This window comes from Anopheles gambiae, chromosome 3, assembly GCF_943734735.2.
Source record: "Anopheles gambiae chromosome 3, idAnoGambNW_F1_1, whole genome shotgun sequence".
Classification (NCBI taxonomy): domain Eukaryota; kingdom Metazoa; phylum Arthropoda; class Insecta; order Diptera; family Culicidae; genus Anopheles; species Anopheles gambiae.
The window spans coordinates 61,153,572-61,174,783 of NC_064602.1; the positions used below are offsets into that span (position 1 = coordinate 61,153,572).

General features: G+C 36.3%; 2 protein-coding genes across 4 annotated transcripts in view; both read left to right on the forward strand.

Moving 5' to 3' along the window:
- LOC133392901 (uncharacterized) overlaps positions 1 to 21,212 on the forward strand; it is a 590,816-nt gene that overhangs the window by 371,396 nt on the left and 198,208 nt on the right. The gene's annotated exons all lie outside the window — the stretch shown is intronic.
- LOC133393386 (uncharacterized) lies at positions 5,970 to 8,268 on the forward strand. Of its 3 annotated transcripts, XM_061658192.1 has the most exons (3): positions 5,970 to 6,127; positions 6,182 to 6,242; positions 6,331 to 8,268. In XM_061658192.1, exon 3 carries the CDS (start codon positions 6,336 to 6,338, stop codon positions 7,365 to 7,367), a length of 1,032 nt encoding a protein of 343 aa, XP_061514176.1. In that variant the 5' UTR covers positions 5,970 to 6,127; positions 6,182 to 6,242; positions 6,331 to 6,335; the 3' UTR covers positions 7,368 to 8,268. The 3 variants fall into 3 exon arrangements, with proteins under 3 accessions (XP_061514176.1, XP_061514175.1, XP_061514177.1); XM_061658191.1 differs by having other exon boundaries at positions 6,182 to 8,268; XM_061658193.1 differs by having other exon boundaries at positions 6,097 to 6,242.

Here is a 21,212-nt window from a genome sequence, read left to right on the forward strand (position 1 = left end):
TTTTTTATTTTTTTATGCGAGCGGGCGAATCATATTTTTCTGGAATGAAGAGCGGCGAGCGCCCGCTCATTAATGGGAGCGAGCGAACCTTATGATTCCCGCTCTTCTTGCCCATGTCTAGTGTGCTTCATGCCATTTTTAAAAGCATTATGAATAGCATGTAAGCCGTAACTACCTATGTTTAACAAATCAAAAGATGGTACCCCACGCAGATTTCGAAGTTCTTCGCTTAAGTCCTTCATTAAACGCCAATTTACATTCGGCCCGTCCATGCTTAGCTGAATCACATTATTTAGTAGAGCAGGCTTTTTTTCTGTGCACTGTTTCAATCGGTTAAGGAGATCGACTGCACGAGAAGAATCTAAAAACGCTGATCCAATGTATCGATATTCTACCTGTTCCTTATTTTCATTCCAAAATCTCACACTAACATCCATCTGTTGGCGCTGTGAAACTTTGTTCAATGTTTCATCGAAACCAATTACTATTTCGGAACATACATCAAATTGCTTAAATATTTCGTTTGTGAAATAAGGTGCCAAACCAAACGTTATTAGATACGCTAGTTTTGTGCGTCCCATCTCGAGCTTGGCAGCAATTTGGCTGTCCGGAAACATTGTCTTGAACAAATTAGTGTTAGCCCCAGCACTGCGATAGGAGTTATGAGTGGCAATAGTTTCCAGAGCCCACACAATTTCAGCACTTGTAACTTGCTCGTTTATCATGAATCTGTTCAAGACGTTGGAAGCCTTAGAGTGTTGATTATCAGCGTTCGTGGAAGAATCTGAAGCTATGATATGGGTAGCCATTGCAGTGGAAAGTGAAGGAAGTGACGGAGATGACGACAACAAGTTATTACCAACGATTGCATCTATAAAAAAGAAGAAAAGAGCTCTCTTAAAAATCAAATAATCATATTTTTGCGTACATAGCACTACCATTATACAACACTATATAGATTTAACCATTAAGCTTAAGTTACAGAATTCGTGAGAGTGTAAATTAATTGCTAGTTATCGGGTTATACACCAACTACCATAAGTGTAAATCAGTGGTCTCCAACCTGTGGTCCGCAGCATTAACAGTCTGCGAAAAAAATGTTTTTTTCTAACAATTGCTTATTGTCATACACATAGTGCAGTTGTTTTCCCAAAATCAAGACAACAATTTTAACAGTTACGTATAGAATAAAGTGAAATTGAACGTGAAATTTTGGGGTTTTCGACTGTATTTCAAAACATTTTTATTTGAATATGGCTATTGTACACCAAAAGAAAGGAAATTAAATTCCCCAACTATGTAGACTAGAAATCATATTTAATTAATAAATCTAATACATTTCCTTGCGACTCCCAGATTTGTTCACGGCGAAACACTAATGGTCAGCGGAGAATCATAACGAAATGTTTTTAATTCTATATTTTAATATGTTTTACAGTTGAAATAGTTAGGGAATGGAATATTCTTTCTTTTGGTGTGTGATTGGCCATATTCTCATAAATGTTAAATGAAATATAGCAAAACATCTAAAATTGCACATTATTTTCACGCAATGTCTAAGGCGATCTTATGATGTTAAGCAAATGCTTAAAAACTTTGAATTATGTATATAAAATAAGATGTGGGCCGCATCAAATGTATTATCAAAGCCAAGAGGTCAGCGATCCTACAAAGGTTGGAGAACACTGCTGTAAATATATAATTTGCAGAATATTTTATTCCGCATGTCAGTGTATATTTTTAAAATGTTAAAACCATTATTGCATGACTTATTATTAAAAAAAACGAAGTAAAGATCGCATTTTATACATACTACATACTACATACATTATTTATACTCTTAAAATACATTGCGATTACACAAACAAACGGCCGGCTGTGGGCGCCTCTATAGCAGTCTAGGTGAAGTGGGTGTTGAGATAAAAAAAAAATCAGGTTATGATTACATTCATAACGTTGCTGAGGTTTTTGTGATCTGATCTGGCTTTTGTCTGATCGGATTAGCTTTGAATCTATATTCACTTTATGGGTAAGGCTGTTAGGCAATTTTAAACTAATTTTTGAAAACCTTTTTGCACATTTTGGTCTGTATTCTCAAACCGATCAAAACTTCTGAGACGAAATTATTTTTAGAAAAAATGAATATTTTTCAAAATTACAGGCTGATCCTTGTAAAATTCATAAAACCTTTAATACAATTTGAAAAAATTAAAAAAAATCGTCATCGAAAAATATTTCTCTAAGACCCCTACTAGAATATGTTATATGTACTTCTAGATTATTTTGAAATACATGAATTATTACAAAAACTTTTTCAGGAAAGTGTCTTATGTGTAGCGACCTTAGCCGCAACAAGTTCTCTACACAACCGGCTACGTGTAGATGGAGCTGAAGGCGGCATACATGGTTCGGGCGGCTGACACTCAGCGAGAACATTTTATGAGAAGAGAGTGAGAAGCGATCGAGACGAGCGAAGCGATGGCGAAAAAAGGCCATTCTGGTGTCGGTGATCGCGGGATACGGTGTTAAAGTAGCGGGATTATAAAAATAAATTAAATTAGTTTTAGTTCAAATAAATGAAAAGTTAGTTTTATTTAGTAGTTAGAAATAGTTTTTATCGGTCATTTAGTGCTAGTTGTTTCATCTGGTGACAGCGGTAAAGCGCATACTTAGTAGCGCAAATAACGCTAATTCTGGCTGGTATATGAATCAGGTATAGTGGTGAAGGAAAAAAAAATTTTTTTTGGGTAAGTGGTGAAGGGAAAATCGTAGCTTGTTAGTGATTAAGTGATAATTAGTGAAATAAGTGTAAATTTTCATTTTTTTTCTCAACAAGTTTCCTTAAAAGTATCAACTTAGTAATAATAAGCAGTAAGAGGTAGTTGGTACAGTAGTTTAAGTATCATTTTTATTAATCCTTCATTCTTTACGCTTACGTAGAGGGTAATGAACCCAAGGGTATTGGCACTTAGGAACAGATCTGTTCAGGTTCATTCAAAAAGTGTAAATAATATTAATCCATCATTACCGCAACTAAACTCCACGGCAAATAGTGAAAGTTGTCTAAACACACAATATAATTACCAAAAACGCCTCCAAATTCTCAAAGGAGAATTATTAAATCAAAGCCTTGAAATCGATAGAGCGTTGAACGCGTCATTTTCAAAAATGGCTTACGAATTCCCAACGGAAAAGGCAATGCTATGCATTCCTGAATATCACGGAGCTGCAAAGGAAATAGATGGATTTTTATTTCAAGTGGAATATTTTGCGAATCAGATACCAAGAGGCGAATCGGAAGAGGATTTAATTAGAACGGTAATGTTCAAATTAAAAGGAAATGCTGCTGGATTTTTCAGGTGCATATTAGATGATACGTGGGCGAATGTTAAATTAAATTTAATAAAGCTTTTTGGAGAAAAAAATGAGCAGCAAGTACAACCTATTGTATTTTTCAATAAAAAGTTCTCAATGAAATTTGTAAATTGGAGACATTGAAGACAACGGAAATGATTATTTATTCTTTGTTTCTGTCGTTGATGTTCATCACAGTTGATTGCAAGGATGAAAGCTGTATGAAATTCAAAGGAGACTGCTTTCCTACCAAAAATGGAATAACCATTAAGGTCCACAATCAAACCTGGGACGTGCATTATGGAACAGAAGACCTAATCTGCAAAGACATAAGAAATGCTAAGCACAAAGAAGAGGAAATAGAGTGCAAAAACAAAGGAAAGATGATATCCTGCAGACATTGTTTTAAGAGAGAATTTTTGGAATTAAATGAGTTCAAACATCACTACGCCAAGAAGGATGGGTTTGAGAAGAAGCTTGAAGAATTTAAAGAGGCTTGCAGCAAGGAGTCAATGAACCATTCGCTCAATATAAAGAAAGGGTGGCAAGGTTAAAACAAAATATAATGAACATCGATACGAAAAAGTAAAACAGTGAAGATTCTTACGCACAAAAAAATTTAAAAATTCACTTTTTAGCCGGATTAAGAAACCCAGAATTGCAAACTTTAGCCAGAACCAATAAACACTTGGAATTTGATGACTTGTTGGAATATCTGGAAGATGAAGTTGTTCAAATCGAACATATTCGGAAAATTGAGGCTAGACTAAATCGCTCGCAAACACCGGTACCAAATAATGAATATGATGAGACCTACAATGCGAGTCAAAACAATAGTTTTAATAATCGTTCAATGGGCCACAACACAACGTATGGAGGACACCAGCCCCATACACTAATGAATAATAGTAGTGCCTCACACTGCGATCATAACAACACTAACAATTTAGATACCTGTGATTTTGGTCAACCACAACATAATAGCACTACACATAACCAAAATAACACTAACTTCAATTATGATGGTCAACCACAACATAATAGCACTACACATAACCAAAATAACACTTACTTCAACAGTAGTTTAGCTCAGCCAAATAGATATTTTGCATCTTATAAAAATAATTATACACAACATCCACGAAAACACTATTACCAAAATAGAAATCAGTACACACAACCACCACAACACCATTATGAAAACACCTGTCCACCATCATCACAAAACTATTATGCACATAAATTTTCACAAGGGCCTTCTCAATATACTTACCAAAAGCAAGCATATCAAAACATGCATACAAAAAACTGATACAAGGAACACTAGTTGATTTTAACACTAAAACTAGTGTTCCCTTAAAACAAAATAACATGTTTTCTGTTGGTTTACAAACAGAGACGTGTAAAGAGACGAAGCAAACACTACACAGTACTCCCATAGATGAATGTGAATCGCTTAATATTGAATGCACTAGAGACGGTAGGTTAATGGCTAAAATTTTGTCGCAAAATGTAAATAAGAAAATGGTGAATTTTTTAATTGATTCGGGAGCCTGTTTCAACGCCTTGAGTTTGAATATAGCAAAAGAGCTAGGTTTAGATTTTATGAATCACAATGATAAAGTAACTTCATCAAGTTTCGATGGATCCTTATCCAATACTGAAGGGTCCATGTTTTTAAAACTACATATTGGCAATTTTGTATACCCTATAAAATTTTATATACTAGAAAAACTTAGCGTTCCAGCTATAATTGGAGCAGATTTTTTAAAAAAATATACAATGTGCATCGGATCGAATTTTCAAATAATTTATCTGAAGAAGCCATTAAATACTGAACCATTAAATACCGCAGACGAGAATATAAAAAAAAAGGATGAATTAGAACAAATAGACGGTACCCTTTTTGAAAACAGTGATAACACTCAAAAAGAAAATTTCGAATTGCTCCCACACAAAGAGAAGCAACTCGCAGATTGCGACGTAGTTAAAACGAGCAAAGATAGGGAATTAGTAGGTTCAGAAAGGTATAAGGAATTGATGGATAAAATCAATTTAAATCATTTAAATAATGCAACAAAAATCAGCACAAACAAAATTATTGCCGACTTCAGTGATATATTCTACCTCCCGGGAGATAAATTAACATACACTCAAGCAGCGACACATGAAATCGAAACTAGTTCCAATATCCCGATATTTAAAAGGCAATACAGGTTCCCAACAGCATTACAGGGTTTTACAATTGATTGTAGACTTCCTGCTCATTTTTTTTAAATTGTCGCTATTGATTTCTTACCAGCAGCATATAATTTGGGTTGAGCGCTATAGATTTTTGAAAAGGTGCAATTGATTTCAACAGGCCATTTTCTGACAGCTTTACCAGAGGCGCGTTTAGAACCCCTACAGTGAAAGATCGATATGCTGTAGAATCGGTTACTGTTTTTAAATGCCGTCTGTAATTAGTGTAAAGCAATACATTTGCTATGAAAATCGATTATTTACTTAAATACTGATTTTACAAATACATAACGCAAGTTGTAGCAACATTTAAAAAATAATATCATATAAAATAAAAATATCCACCGGTGTTTTTCAAATTAGAAGATATGGAACTAGGCACATAAACGCAGATCACGAAAACGGAATCGCGCAATCCGCCCCACGATCACCAAAACACACAAACACAAAATAGAAACAAACGTGTTGCAAACAGTTCGCAACTATAAATTTGATCATATTGATACAACAGTGCCTCGTCGTGTACCAATAGGTATGTATTTCACAACAAAGTGGATGTGCAACATACTCATGTTAACGGTTTTAGGTGCGTCAACAGTATTTATCTTCCGGACGGGATTTGATAGCAGTTGTAGCAGCGGTCTGTTGTAGGTAGTTCTAGTTCAACTCTATCGTTGTCCCAATTTTAAATCATGCAAACACATGTAATGCACGTATTTGTTTATATTGTTTCAGCAAACATGGATGCATCAGTTGCCGCACCTCGACGCCGAAACAAGACTACTTCTAATGAAGACAGGAACCGGGTGATAGTAGCGTTTGAAAACGGAACATCCGGAAAAGATATCGCCACAATGTTGAACATGAATCGTGGAACTGTTTATAGTATTATAAAAAAGTTCCAAAACACTTGGGAAGTTGCGGCTGCTAAACGGGGTGGCAATCGTGCAAAACTGTTATCGGAAGAGGCTGCTCAAAGCATTCGTGCTTGGATAGACGAAGACTGCACTGTCACGTTGAAGGCATTGGTAGAAAAGGTATACGAAAGATTTAACGTGCGTGTGAGTACGACGACAGTAGCCCGCGAAATCAAAGGGTTTAATTATTCGTTTAAAAGAATTCATAATCTTCCCGAACGGCGTAACACGGATTCCACCATCGAAGAACGTAGGTCGTATGCTTCGATGTGTTACCAAATATCGATGGAAAATCCCGATACAGATATAGTATTCTTGGATGAGGTAGGATTTAAAGTGAGTATGCGCACGTCAAAGGGTAGATCGCTAAAGGGAACAACTCCAACGATTGTCGTGCCTCAATTGCGCTCAAGAAATATTTCTATTGTTTGCGCAATGAATAAGAGTGGCATTGTTCATTACCTGTCGCATAACAGAGCCATAAATCGCGAACTGTTTACGCAGTTTATTTATGAGCTCAAAGAAAAATTGAGGATGCGCGAAATTCATCGAACATTTATGGTCATGGATAACGTGGCTTTCCATAAGAGTAGCGAGGTGAAGGAAGCAATAGGCTACGACGAAGATAAACCAGTTTATTTGCCTCCCTACTCGCCATTTCTAAACCCGATAGAAAATCTTTTTAGTAAGTGGAAAAATTTAGTAAAAAGAGCCAACGCACAGAATGAGCAGGAATTAATGGAAGCTATCACAAATTGTGCTAACCTTGTCACTTCCCAAGATTGTGAAGGGTACTTTAGGAATATGGGGGCTTACTTGGCTCGTTGTTTGCGAGGTGAAGTAATTGAGGATTGAAAAGCTTCTTTTCTTTTCGATTCTAAGTAGTTCTTAGTTCTTGATAATTGATTTGAATTATTTTTGTTTTCATTTATTAGCTTTAAACTGATCTGATCTTGAATTTATGTATGAACAACTGTGATGTAATGAACTGTAATGAAGTGATAGAGATGAACTCCCTAGTTACCTTTAAATTGTTTAATTATTTTATGAACTGATCCTGCCTTCAATTAATACCAAAACCAATAGCTGTTAAGATTCTTTGAACTGATAAGGGAAAAATAAACCCATGGTATCATGCTTTATTGATTATATAGTTCCTTATTATTTTTATATTCCTAATAGTTTTACTGCTATCCAGGAAATAATCTCTTACCGGCTAGAAAATAGAACAACTTTATGTAGATACAACACCTGTTAGTAGAGTGTGCTATACTGTTACTGCCGCCACAACAACGTGTTTGAGTGGAAACTGGCGCACTGAGTAACTACGATGGAAAAGTCTAACGTAAGCCTCTGAACGTAAGGTACAGGATGATTCTCACCAATCTCTGCAAGCGGTGTGTCAAAGTTGAGACTAAAAAATGTATGAATTTACCAAAAAAAAACCTAATATCAAATTGACACAAGATGACCAAAGTCCGTGAGCAATTTCCTTAGGAGAATCTGTTTAGTTTCGGCGTCGAGGTGCGGCAACGGATGCATCCATGTTTGCTGAAACAATATAAACAAATACGTGCATTACATGTGTTTGCATGATTTAAAATTGGGACAACGATAGAGTTGAACTAGAACTACCTACAACAGACCGCTGCTACAACTGCTATCAAATCCCGTCCGGAAGATAAATACTGTTGACGCACCTAAAACCGTTAACATCTGTTAACGGTTTGCAACTGTTTGCAACACGTTTGTTTCTATTTTGTGTTTGTGTGTTTTGGTGATCGTGGGGCGGATTGCGCGATTCCGTTTTCGTGATCTGCGTTTATGTGCCTAGTTCCATATCTTCAAATTTGAAAAACACCGGTGGATATTTTTATTTTATATGATATTATTTTTTAAATGTTGCTACAACTTGCGTTATGTATTTGTAAAATCAGTATTTAAGTAAATAATCGATTTTCATAGCAAATGTATTGCTTTACACTAATTACAGACGGCATTTAAAAACAGTAACCGATTCTACAGCATATCGATCTTTCACTGTAGGGGTTCTAAACGCGCCTCTGGTAAAGCTGTCAGAAAATGGCCTGTTGAAATCAATTGCACCTTTTCAAAAATCTATAGCGCTCAACCCAAATTATATGCTGCTGGTAAGAAATCAAAAGCGACAATTTCAAAAAAATGAGCAGGAAGTCTACAATCAATTGTAAAACCCTGTAAACATGATCATGGAAGAACGAATAGAAGAAATGTTAAAGCAGCATATAATCAGGCCTAGCAAAAGCCCGTGGAATGCGCCGGTAATGTACATACCAAAAAAATCAGAAAACGATCAAAAAAAATATCGGATTGTCGTTGATTTCCGTGCGCTAAATATTATCACTAAACCATTCATATATCCGATTCCTAGAATTGATGATATAATGGACAATATTGGTAACAGCAAAATATTTTCAACAATTGACTTTAAGTCAGGGTTTTTTCAAATACCTATAGCGCCAAAAGATGCTGAAAAAACCGCCTTTTCAACATCTAAGGGGCATTATGAATTCTTAAGGATGCCAATGGGGCTCAAAAATAGCCCGGCTACGTTTCAAAAACTTATGAACACGGTGCTCTACACAATTCAACCCATTAAAGCCTTTGTCTATTTAGATGACATCGTTGTATTTGGGGATACAGTAGAGGAGCATAACAATACTTTAACTAAAGTATTAGAAGCATTGAAATGCCACAATTTAAAAATTGAACCGGTAAAATGTAAACTGCTTCACACAGAGATTACTTATTTAGGTCACACAATCAATGAAAAAGGCATCAAACCAACACAATTAAATGTAAAGGCAATTTTAAATATGCAAACGCCAAAAAATCTTAAAGAAGTACGTTCATTTTTAGGAACTATTAATTTTTATGGAAAATTCATCCCGAACGTCTCTGATATACGTAAACCATTACATGAATTATTGAAGAAAAATGTGAAATTTATATGGAACGAAAGATGTGATGAGGCATTTACAAAATTAAAAAGTTTGCTTATTTCTGAGCCTTTGTTAGTACGTCCTGATTTTGGAGATGTTTTTGTTATAACTACTGATGCCAGCGATTATGCTCTAGGAGCAGTATTAACAAATGAAAAAACAATAGAACGCCCAATTGCATATGCCAGTCGTACTCTGGTAGGAGCAGAAAAGCGGTATCACCCGATTGAAAAGGAGCTTCTAGCTATTGTTTGGGCAGTTGACCATTTTCAACATTATATTTATGGTCAAAAATTTATTATTTATTCCGACCACAGGCCATTAGTATCCATTTGGCGTCTCAAGGAAAATTCTCCAGTTTTGTCTAGACTGAGATTGAGACTGCAAGGGTTGGAGTGTGAAATTCGGTATAAGAAAGGTAAAGAGAATATAGTTGCCGATTTCCTATCACGGCTTCCCGAGGTTAAAGAGAACGAACATGATGAGGAAGTAAATAATACGGTTGCAGTGGTAACACGCGGGCAAACGAGAAAAAAAGTAGTTCTCGAACTTAACAATGATAACGGGGAAGAGAGAATAGAAGCAAGTAAGAGTACTACTTTACAAGATGATCACTGGGAAAACTTAATGAAAATTGATTTGGAAAAGGAAACAAGCGAAAAAGAAGCCAAGAGGAAAGAGCAATTAGAAAAAGTTAAACAAACTGTCGTAACCAAATTCCAGAACTACAACCCATTTTCTGATAAGATTGAAATTGAGAGAAGCGAAATAAATACTGTGCTTCATGAATTTCATGATGCCCCATTGGGAGGACATGTGGGAGTGAGACGGATGAAAAAGAGGATCAAGGAGTTGTTTTTCTGGAAGGGAATTGACAAAGACATTGAGGGACACGTTAAAGGTTGCAAGTCGTGTCAATTGAATAAAATTGGCCGGTTCAATAAAATTCCCATGCAGATAACAACAACGTCAAAACAGGCATTTGAAAAAATGTTCATGGATATTGTTGTTCTGCCGGAATCAGAGAGAGGGAACAAGTATGGATTAGTCATTCAAGACGATCTTAGTAGATATTTAATAGTAACAGCCCTGGAAAACCAAGAAGCAACAACGGTGGCCAAAGCGTTTGTTGAGGAAGTTATTTGCCGTGTTGGAGCTCCAGTAGAGATAGTAACGGACCAAGGCACAAATTTCATGAGTCAGATTATGAAAGAAACATGCAAGATCTTAAAAATAAAAAAAAATAAATACATCAGCATACCACCCACAGGCAAATTTAGTAGAAAGGGCCAACAGGGAACTCAAAATATATTTGAGACAATTTGTGGGCAAAAATTATCAACAGTGGGACAGTGTATTGCCATATTTTGCAATGGAACACAACACAAGTATAAATTCGTCTACGGGATTTACTCCTTATGAATTAGTATTCGGGAGAAAAGCTAGACTTCCAACTTCAATTTATAAAGAAAAGAATAGGAAAAAATTATATAGTGATTTTTGCGAAGAGCTTATTACAAAACTAACAGAGATTCATTCAATAGCAAGAAATAATTTGATAAATTCAAAAGAGAAACGCAAGGAGAAATATGATAGGAATGCGATTGATTGGCAACCCATGTGGGGAGAAATGGTATTAGTTAGGAATAATCAGACGGGGGTTGGACAAAAATTGCAGGGTATCTGGAAAGGGCCTTATGAAGTGGTAGGAATACCGAGCGAGCAAACTTGCGAAATAAGGAACGGAAGAAAAATAGAAAAGGTTCATAATAATAGGTTAAAAAAGTTTAACGAGTAACATAAGGCATTCAAAAAAATAAAAATAATAATAATAACCTAGGTTAAGTTAGTCTAACAAACAACAAGTAGATTTGTAAATAGATATATATGAACACCTTATAATTAGCAAAATTTTCAATCGTAGTATCATAAATTCGCGAATAAGTTTAGTTATAGAGTTTTCATATATATCTATACATAGAGATTTTTGTAAATAGAAATAAGGATTTAAAAAAAAAAAAAAAAAAAAAAAAAAAAAAAAAAAAAAGATAAAGGCGACTATAGCTAACATTCCCGTGAGCAATCGATACACATTCCCTAGCGATACACACTATAAGCGCAAACACATATCAACACTGAAGGCACCAACGAAAAGCACACGGCATAAAAGGCATGTTAAAACAACACCTAAACTAAACAAGGCACGCGAAATGAAAGGTTGAGCTGGCGAGGTTGAGCGGATGAGGTTGAATGATTGATAGAAACCGAATTGCTCCCCCAGCGTTTGTTATAAGCGATAAGTCCCCAAGCCAGAACAGAACATCTGAAATACGAAATAGGTCAAATTAGTAAAATTTAGGGTACGATAATATTACATTCAAACCCCAAACGACACTATTTACGTATATTGCGAGTACGAGCAACTTCAGATGATTAATAGCGAGACTGCACCACGAGGGTCGTTCAGGCGGAAATGATGCGAAAACCAGAGATATCAATTGATAAGGCGATATCGATTTGCATGAAAAAAACGGCACTATAAAAAATTTTCTTGCAGCACTTTCGTTAAAAAAAAAAAGTGTAATGATATGTAGCGACCTTAGCCGCAACAAGTTCTCTACACAACCGGCTACATGTTCGGCATGTTCAGGCGGCTGACACTCAGCGAGAACATTTTATGAGAAGAGAGTGAGAAGCGATCGAGACGAGCGAAGCGATGGCGAAAAAAGGCCATTCTGGTGTCGGTGATCGCGGGATACGGTGTTAAAGTAGCGGGATTATAAAAATAAATTAAATTAGTTTTAGTTCAAATAAATGAAAAGTTAGTTTTATTTAGTAGTTAGAAATAGTTTTTATCGGTCATTTAGTGCTAGTTGTTTCATATGATACACCCCTAATTCGTTTTTTAAATATTAAGTCATGTAATAATGATTTTACCAATTTCAAAAAAATATAAAAATATTGAATTTATAACCGAACACATATATAAAAATGGGACACAATTTGTTGAACTTTTTTTTATCGCAAAACTATGAAAGTGTTAACACGTTCCACCCGATGCTGATTTTCATTAACTTTCCGTTCCGTCGGCAACACCAACGCGTACCAACGTAATCACCAAGAACCGCCAGTAATCATTTCCGTATGCCGTGGCATTAGCGTTTTGCGGGAGTAACAACAATCATCGTCAAGAACTGTAATACTCACAAGAATAGCAGCGAAGCACAGATCGAAGAATCTTGTTCTAAGAATTATTGCGGTTGGCAAAAATCTCATCGCACACATAACAGTATTGATGTACTGGGAAGAGTTTAAATCGTAATACAAAAAAAAACTTAATTTTGCTGCAGCATATTTGGTTCAAAATCAAGTGCTTGCGTTGATGATGCTGGCGGAACGGAAAGGTAATGAAAATCAGCATCGGTCGGAAAGGGTTAATCTGCTGCAAACACTCTTTTTAATACTTCCATATAGAACACCATCCTAAGTTTGCTACTTTAAAATTCTAAACACGTTATAACTTTTACACATACCAAAATCTAAAAATTAAAACTTAACTACCGCCAAACGGTTATTCACTTACTTGGTAAAAAATGGCTGATCGAAAGGTTAGTTTTTCGAACCAACACATTATGTTGATGTGCTTTGCTTTTTTCATGACTAACCAAAGCCACTCTACCCTAGTGTTGATTTTTATTTTTTTGTTACACCATTTGCAAACCGCTGCATATACGTCCTTCGGGTCAGGAGAACACCATGGAAATGAATTTTCATAGTTTGGATTGTATGTGGTAGGCATAGCAGACAATCTATGGGAGACTATTATTAATAATTAATAAATTAACCAATTTGCAGCCAGTGCTGTACAAAACTTACCTGATAGCAAATTGAATAATTTGAAAAACACACTTCAATAAACTGAATATCAATTAATTCAAACGACACCGTGATTTGCACTTGCACTTCGACAATCCAATTTTAAATCTAATCACATCACATCCGATGCTGTTCAACTCAAACCGCAAAATGAACTAAAAGTGTCCACAACCACGGCAATCGAAGCCTCCAACTAGCCAGCGATTCGAATCCTCCTGCCCCACCACCCACCCACCCACTCTTATATACTCCATCCATTATTCGGTTGCAGCTTAAGCTTTTGATTTCATTCTATACACATACCATTACACGATCACGGATGCGCTATCGAAACAGTTTGTCTTCGATTCTCGGGAACGGAAACGCCGCAAGACTCATCCATACAACTAGAGCAGAATGGATGTGCTGAAGCAAAACCCCGTGAAAACAAAAGAGCAACAATTGGACTGTGGGAGTAAAGGCAGATCAACGTGCGCGCACGATTTCTGTGACTTCACACAATCGGGAGGAATGATGGTAAAGACCATCCAAACCGAAACGTAAAAGGCCAATGTACTGGTGATATGTGGTTGATACGTTGAAATTGTTTAATGTGGGAGGGGGGATAACAAGTTCCCAAAAAATAATACATATCGCCTGGACAAATACGGGGCGTAATGTGGATCGCCCATTTCACCCACCGATAAATCCGCCACTGCCGCAACCTACAGCTTGTTGAACAAAATACAGGCGCACGGAAATGCGTGTACCCGATTCGGCGAACGTAAGTTTTGCACCAGTGCGAATGAGAAGTACAATCAATTCTTACCATATGACGATGAAACAGACTGTGTTTTCCATAAACATTGGTGCGACAAACTAGGTAAGCTCACGGTAGGTTGCGAAGAATACACAAAAGAAATCAGGTGGCTGAAAATACACTTGGTACACGAGAGCTGTGACAAATTCCCGGTTTTAAAAGCGAAATTCCCGGTTTTCCCGGTTTTTCCCGGATAAATAAAATTCCCGGCTGATTCCCGGTTTTCCAGGTTTTCCCGGTTGAGTGGCCACCCTTAACATTGCACGATAACACTACGGAAAATGCAGCAAAAATTGGAGTAGGAACATAACATACAGGCCAGCATAACCACCATATCACGAGCGATAGAAGGATTTCATTATTCTTTCAAATGTGTGAATAGACACCCAGAAAGAAGAAACGCACCTTCTAACATTGAAGAAAGGCGAAAATATGCCGTGGAGTTTATGTCGCTTCCTCGTGAATATAGCGAAAGAAATATCATCTACATAGATGAAGTAGGCATGAACGTAAGCATGCGTGCAACAATGGGGCAATCGGCAGTCGGCAAACCTGCAGTGGTAGTAGTACCACAGCTTCGGAGCCGCAATATTTCCATCGTTTGTGCTATGACTAGGCATGGTATTGTGCATTATGTAGCCAAAACAACTGCGATTGAGCGGGGTTCCTTTAAGGATTTTATTTTACAACTGAAAGGCAAATTGGAAGAAGTTGGAATTTTTGAACCGGTATTGGTAATGGATAATGTGGCATTTCATAAAGTCAAGGAATGCATTACCCAACACATTAACGCTAGATTGCTGTATCTTCCGCATTACTCTCCATTTCTCAACCCAATTGAGAATATGTTTAGTAAGTGGAAGAACATTGTGCGACGTGCTAATCCGGAAAACGAGAATGATCTGATGACAGCCATTGAAAATGGTGCTTCTCTAATAACATTCCAAGATTGCGAGGGTTACGTCCGCAACATGTGGGAATATATCAATAGATGTTTAAGTGGCGAACAAATATTAGATTAATTTTTGTTAAGGTCTGTCGTCATGCATTTAAAATAAGAGGTGGACGAATGCACGCGAATAAGTTATCACATATAAAAACGTTTCTTCACTATCCTATGTGGAGGCGCGCCGGAGAGAGAGTGATCCTTCGGGGATCACGTCATAAGTCCGAACCTAACGGCATCTCACGAGATGCGTGCACTCATCAGTGAGAGCCGTGATACATACAGGTTGGCTCACTAAGGCAAAATATTCAACATAACATCTCCCTCCTTAAAACGTTCGGTACACATCGAACCGACTGGGCGGTCTTCTGTTGCGAGAAGAGCGACGTGGTTCATGTACCGAATCGATTGTTTGATCCGTTCTGCGGGATGTAGCTCTTCTTCGTGGACATTTGATGGGTGTTGGACGGCTGCTCTCAATATTAAAATTACTAGATGGTGCAACACAGGACGACACAGGCGCTGGCGGTGAGGACGGTTTATCAGCTTCTAGCTGGCCCGATGATGCAGGTACTGATGACGGATTAAAGTGCCAAGCATCGAATAACAGATCCAAAGGTAAAGGTGAATGGGCCCTTGTTGTGTCCTTAAACGAACCGTCGCTGATACGTCGACGTAGCTGATTAATGTGTCGACGGAACGTCTTCCCCTCAGCAGTCCGAACCAGATACATGCCGATCGACCACCGTAGCAGTGACCCATTTCCAATCGTTCAGGCGGTACTCCTTAGCGTAGATCGACTCAACGGGATTCAGCTCACGAACTCGTAGACCAGCACTCGGTTGTGAAGCTTGACGTGGCGGCAATAACAGCTCTAGCAAGGTCCTGGGACGCCTGCCTAGCATAATCTCGACAGGAGTTTTCGAATTTTACAGCTGAGCGTTCGGGGTGGCCCGATAGGTCTGGAAGAAGGTGTCCAGAGCTTCTCGTAACGTGAGACCATCGGCTGACATCTTCCTCAAAGCGCACTTAAAGGTGTCGACAAACCTTTCAGCCTGCCCGTTGGATTGCGGGTGATACGGCGCTGTCCTGATGTGCTCAACCCCATTTTGCCTACAAAAAGATTCAAAATCTGTGCTAGTGAATTGTGGACCATTATCCGACACAAGTGTTACTGGGTTGCCAAAACGAGAAAATATGTTACGCAAGTTAATATATTTTCGGATTAAATGATGCGAACGCTTTGAGTTCCAGATTCTAACTGTCTTTATTTCTCCTAGTTTGATTCCTATCAACTCTAATCCTAACCTTATCTTGTATGTATGAGTGTACGGCTTATCTTATATGAATATGGTGCTTGGCTATAGCTATTGGTAAATATAGTGGTGTGTCACATACACATAGGATGGTTAACTACTCCCGGGCCAACAAGAAAAGACGTCCTCGTCTTTTAGTGATACTGCTTGCGGAACATTTCATAGTATTAGAACAACATTCGTGCTTGGATATTTTTGTATCCTTTGTTTCATTCGAAACACCTGACATTTCTGTCACTGGATGGTATGTTGTTCATGTTGTTCATGTTCGTATAATCCATAATGGACTTTTCACAAGGACCTTTACCGATCGCAAGTGATTATAAGACTTAGTTCCTTTTTCCTGACAGATCTTTGTCGTTGGCCTCTTTCGCATCAAAAGATCGTAACGGATCTTTGAATTCCTTTGCGACAAATTGGAGAACACAACGAATCTCGAAATCTGAACAGATTGTAGCTCCTCATCACTTAAAATTGTACAGCCCATTTTTTCCTCACTTTCTAGTATAACCATTCTCAGTATGCAATACCACTATTTACACAAATATACATGTGTAGAACCCACATGTCCACATATTCCGATGTGTATAGATATATAAATATACTTAAGCATTAATATATAAATACACACACGCATGTACACATGTAGACTGTCTACAAATCCATTTGTTTAAGATGTAGAAGAATTGCACAAGCCATATTTTGCCGTTGATTATCTACGTTATTATTATCATTCCTCTTTTTTTTTTAGCATAAGTGGAAATAATCTAGCATGTTTGTATCTATTCTTTGTTTAACAAATGCATTTATGTTGTCTTAAGTAAAACTTGGCATATTTAAATTATTTTAAATTTTACCTACTCTATTCTATTATCTATTTTATCTTAAAAAAGAATGAAAAGAGGAACAGTTCAGGTGTTCTTGTGGCTCTCGTTATGAATCCTTTGCTTCCTATCAAAAGAATCAAAACTAATCTTTAACTAACCACAATATATATGTATATATAAAAAGATATATATATACATACTAACATTATTAAATAGTGCCAAACAAAAAAAAATTTTTTTTTTTTTTGGACAAAACACATAGACAACACATACATAAATTTAACATATAAGAAATAGAATAATGAAAAGAGAGAAAAAAGTAGTAGCAATTAAGTATGAGTATCAATTTAAATTAAGTTGATTAATCAATCAATTATGTTAAGAATTCAATTTAAATTTACAAATAACGTTGATAAATCATTTTTTTGGTTTAGTTCTTTTAATTTTTTTATCTAATTTTAAGGTCATTTTTATGAACTTTTCTATTACCTTCTAAGAGAACTGTACTATTGTTTATGTTCATAATATTTTTCTTTTTGTACCTTGGTTTATGTTTAAGTCTTGCTCTAGTTTTTTCGTAAGTGTCATTATTTCTGTCTATTGGGACTGATTTTTTATTTTTGTTGTGAAAAATTAGGTCTTGAGATTGTTTCTGGATCAGATTTTTGTGTACATTATTAATTATCTCAGACGATCTTACTGAAGGCAAGATAACCTCAATAGGAGTATGTTTGGTTACTGAATGGATTGAACTGTTATATTTTTGTACGGAAAGTTCGACAAGATCTGGTGTACAAAATGTTGGATTTTCTTTTTTTGTTATTCTATAGATTTCTAATAACGTTGAATGAAATCTTTCGATGATACCATTCATTTCACTTCTTCCCGTAGCCGTTACATATGTTTCTATGTTGTATGCTTTATAAAATAATTCCAATTCTCTAGAGCAAAAAGACTTTTCTCCGTCCATCACCAAGGTTTTGGGCGGAAAGAATTTTGTTGTTAATTCCTTAACTGCTGGTAAAATGTCGATAGTTGCTCTTGATTCAATTAATTTAATTTGGGCAAATTTGGAGAATTTATCTATGTAAGTTAAAAAATAATTATTTTCAAGAAACAGTATATCAATATGAGCTATTTCAAAAGGGTTTGATGGTATTGGAGTTTTTTGAATAGGATAGTCAATTGGTTTTCGATTGTACTTATTTTCATGGCAAGTTTGGCATTCTTTTGCTATTTGTTTTGATTTTGCTCTTATTTTGGGAAAATAAAAATTTCGAAGAATTTGCTGTGTATTTTCTTCTGCACATCTATGAGCTCGAACATGCTCTGTTTTAGCAATTTGCCATTGTTCTTCTTCGTCCTCTATGTCTCGAACTAATTTTTGAGTGTATCTAATTTTCAATAAATTTGTATTACCAAAATACTTCCTATATACTTCTTGAATTTTTCCCATTATCGCTTCCGATGTAAATAACCCATTTATTTTTGATGGGTCGAAGTACTTCTTAAGAACCTGTAATAAAGAAATTTCATTAGTGTCGTTCAATGATATTGTTATTCGGTTATGCGATGAAAATATCTGTCTTCGTTGCACATTATCACAACCGTTTTTAATTATCACCTGATGTTTGAAAGCATTTAGCGGTGTTTCTGTACTGATTATAAAAAAATCATCCGATGTTTCAGCCGAGTGTTGAGTACCAGTCAAAGAACATACATTTCTGCTCAAAGCATCCGCCACAACATTAGTGTTTCCTGGCTTGTAAGCGATTTCGAAATCATGCTCCTCTAGGTACGATTTCCAACGTTTCAATTTGGCATTAGTATTTTTTGCGGATAAGGCAAATGTTAATGGTTGGTGATCTGTCAAAACTGTAAACTTAGTACCATACAGATAGTTACGGAATATTTTGAGAGCCCAAAATATTGCCAACATTTCCTTTTCGGGAACAGAATATTTTTCCTCTGTCTTTGACAATGATCTGGAGGCAAAATGAATTGGTCTATCTTTGCCAATCTGACCTTGTGATAATACGGCACCTATTGCTATGTCAGAAGCGTCAGTTGTAAGTAAGAAAGGTTTACTGTAATCCGGATAGATAAGAATATCTTCTGACGATATAATGCTTTTGAGTTTTTGAAAACATGATTTTTCAGCAATAGATAAATCTATTTTCTTTTTTGAAGCCTTATTTTCGTCACCTCTCAATAAATTTGTTAGCGGTTTAGCTATTCTAGCAAAATCTTTGATAAATCTCCTATAATATCCCATCATTCCTAAAAACCCACGCAATTCTTTTATGTTGGAAGGTTCTGGGTATCTGCTTATTGCTTCTATTTTTTTATAATTCGGTTTAATGCCTTCCGAAGTTATAATATAACCTAAAAATTCGATTTTATCGTGTAGAAATTCTGATTTATCGATCTGTACTTTTAAATTAGCGTTGCTTAATAATTGTAAAATATTGTTTAAATTGTTTAAATGTTCTTCAAAACTTTTACCAAATACAATTACATCGTCCATATACACATAGCATGTTTTGCCAATTTCACTACGAAGTACATCATCGATCACTCTCTGAAAAATTGCTGGGCCATTTTTCAGCCCAAAAGGCATTCGTAAGAACTCGTACTTACCATTATTAATTGAAAATGCAGTTTTTTCAATATCACATGGTCTCATGCGAATTTGGTAAAATCCTGATGCCAGGTCCAATGTGGTGAAGTATTGATGCCCCTTAAGCTGATCAATTACGTAATTTATTTCTGGCATCGGATATCGATCGGCAATTGTTTTCTGGTTAAGCTTTCGGTAGTCAACAACCATACGAAATTTTTTTTCTCCCGATGCATCTATTTTTTTCGGGACTATCCACACAGGAGCTGTCCACGCGGAGTGAGACGGTCTTATAATACCGTTATCTAAAAGGGTTTTGATTTGATTATTGACCTCTTGTGTATAGGCCGCTGGGTATGGATATACTTTTTGATGTATTGGTATATCATCGTTAGTATTGATAGCACATTCTACTCTTGTTGAGCATGTTAGTTGTAGTTTCGGCTCGTGGAATACTGAATTGTTTGCATCCAGTATCTTTTTAAGCTTTGCTTGTTCGTTACAATTTAAATGTTCTAATCTAAATATTGGATTTAATGTAGTTTTAGAAGATGAGTAAGAAAAAAGTGGAATATGTAAGACCTGAGAATTTTTTTTTTAGTATTAAATTGTCTGTTTCTAAATCTATTACAGCATGTAAACATTTAAGAATATCTGTACCAATTATTCCAAAAAAGAAAGAATGAAAAGAATGCAAAAGAAACGTGCAAATTTGATCAATTTTCGGACTAAAAAAGTTAATATCTATCGCTGATGATGTAATAAATTTCCCACTAGCACTTGCAATATTTCTGTCACATAAATCATATGGTTTTCCTATTTTACAAGAATTCGCCAATTTTGGATCTATAAGGCTTACATTGGCTCCTGTATCAATTAGGAAAGGAAATTCTCCAATATTAGTTTTTAATTTAACAAATGGTAAAATAGGTTTTACCATTTGGGATCCCACTCTAAAAAATGGTTCTGATATAAAGAGCCGTCCAAATTGTGATCATGACCCGCTTCGTATTCACTTTGTTGGTGTTGGTAATCACTTTCTAAGCCTGTATTATTTATTTTTCTGTCCGTGTCGTCATGTACAGTATTCGCCTGACGCTTAAAATCCTTCACTTGTGTAGATGGTACTCTGGGATATGTTTGTTGTGTGAAGCGTCTAGAGTGTGAACCGTTATCGTATCTGACACTACCATCCACTTCCATCGGTGTTGGTGTCTGATAACGATTACTTTTTATCGTGTGTGTTGTATTCGGTACGCTGTGGGATGCTGTGGATGGCACGAAGCTTGTGCTAGCTCTTGGATAGGGCATTGGATTGAAACTACCACGAGGCTT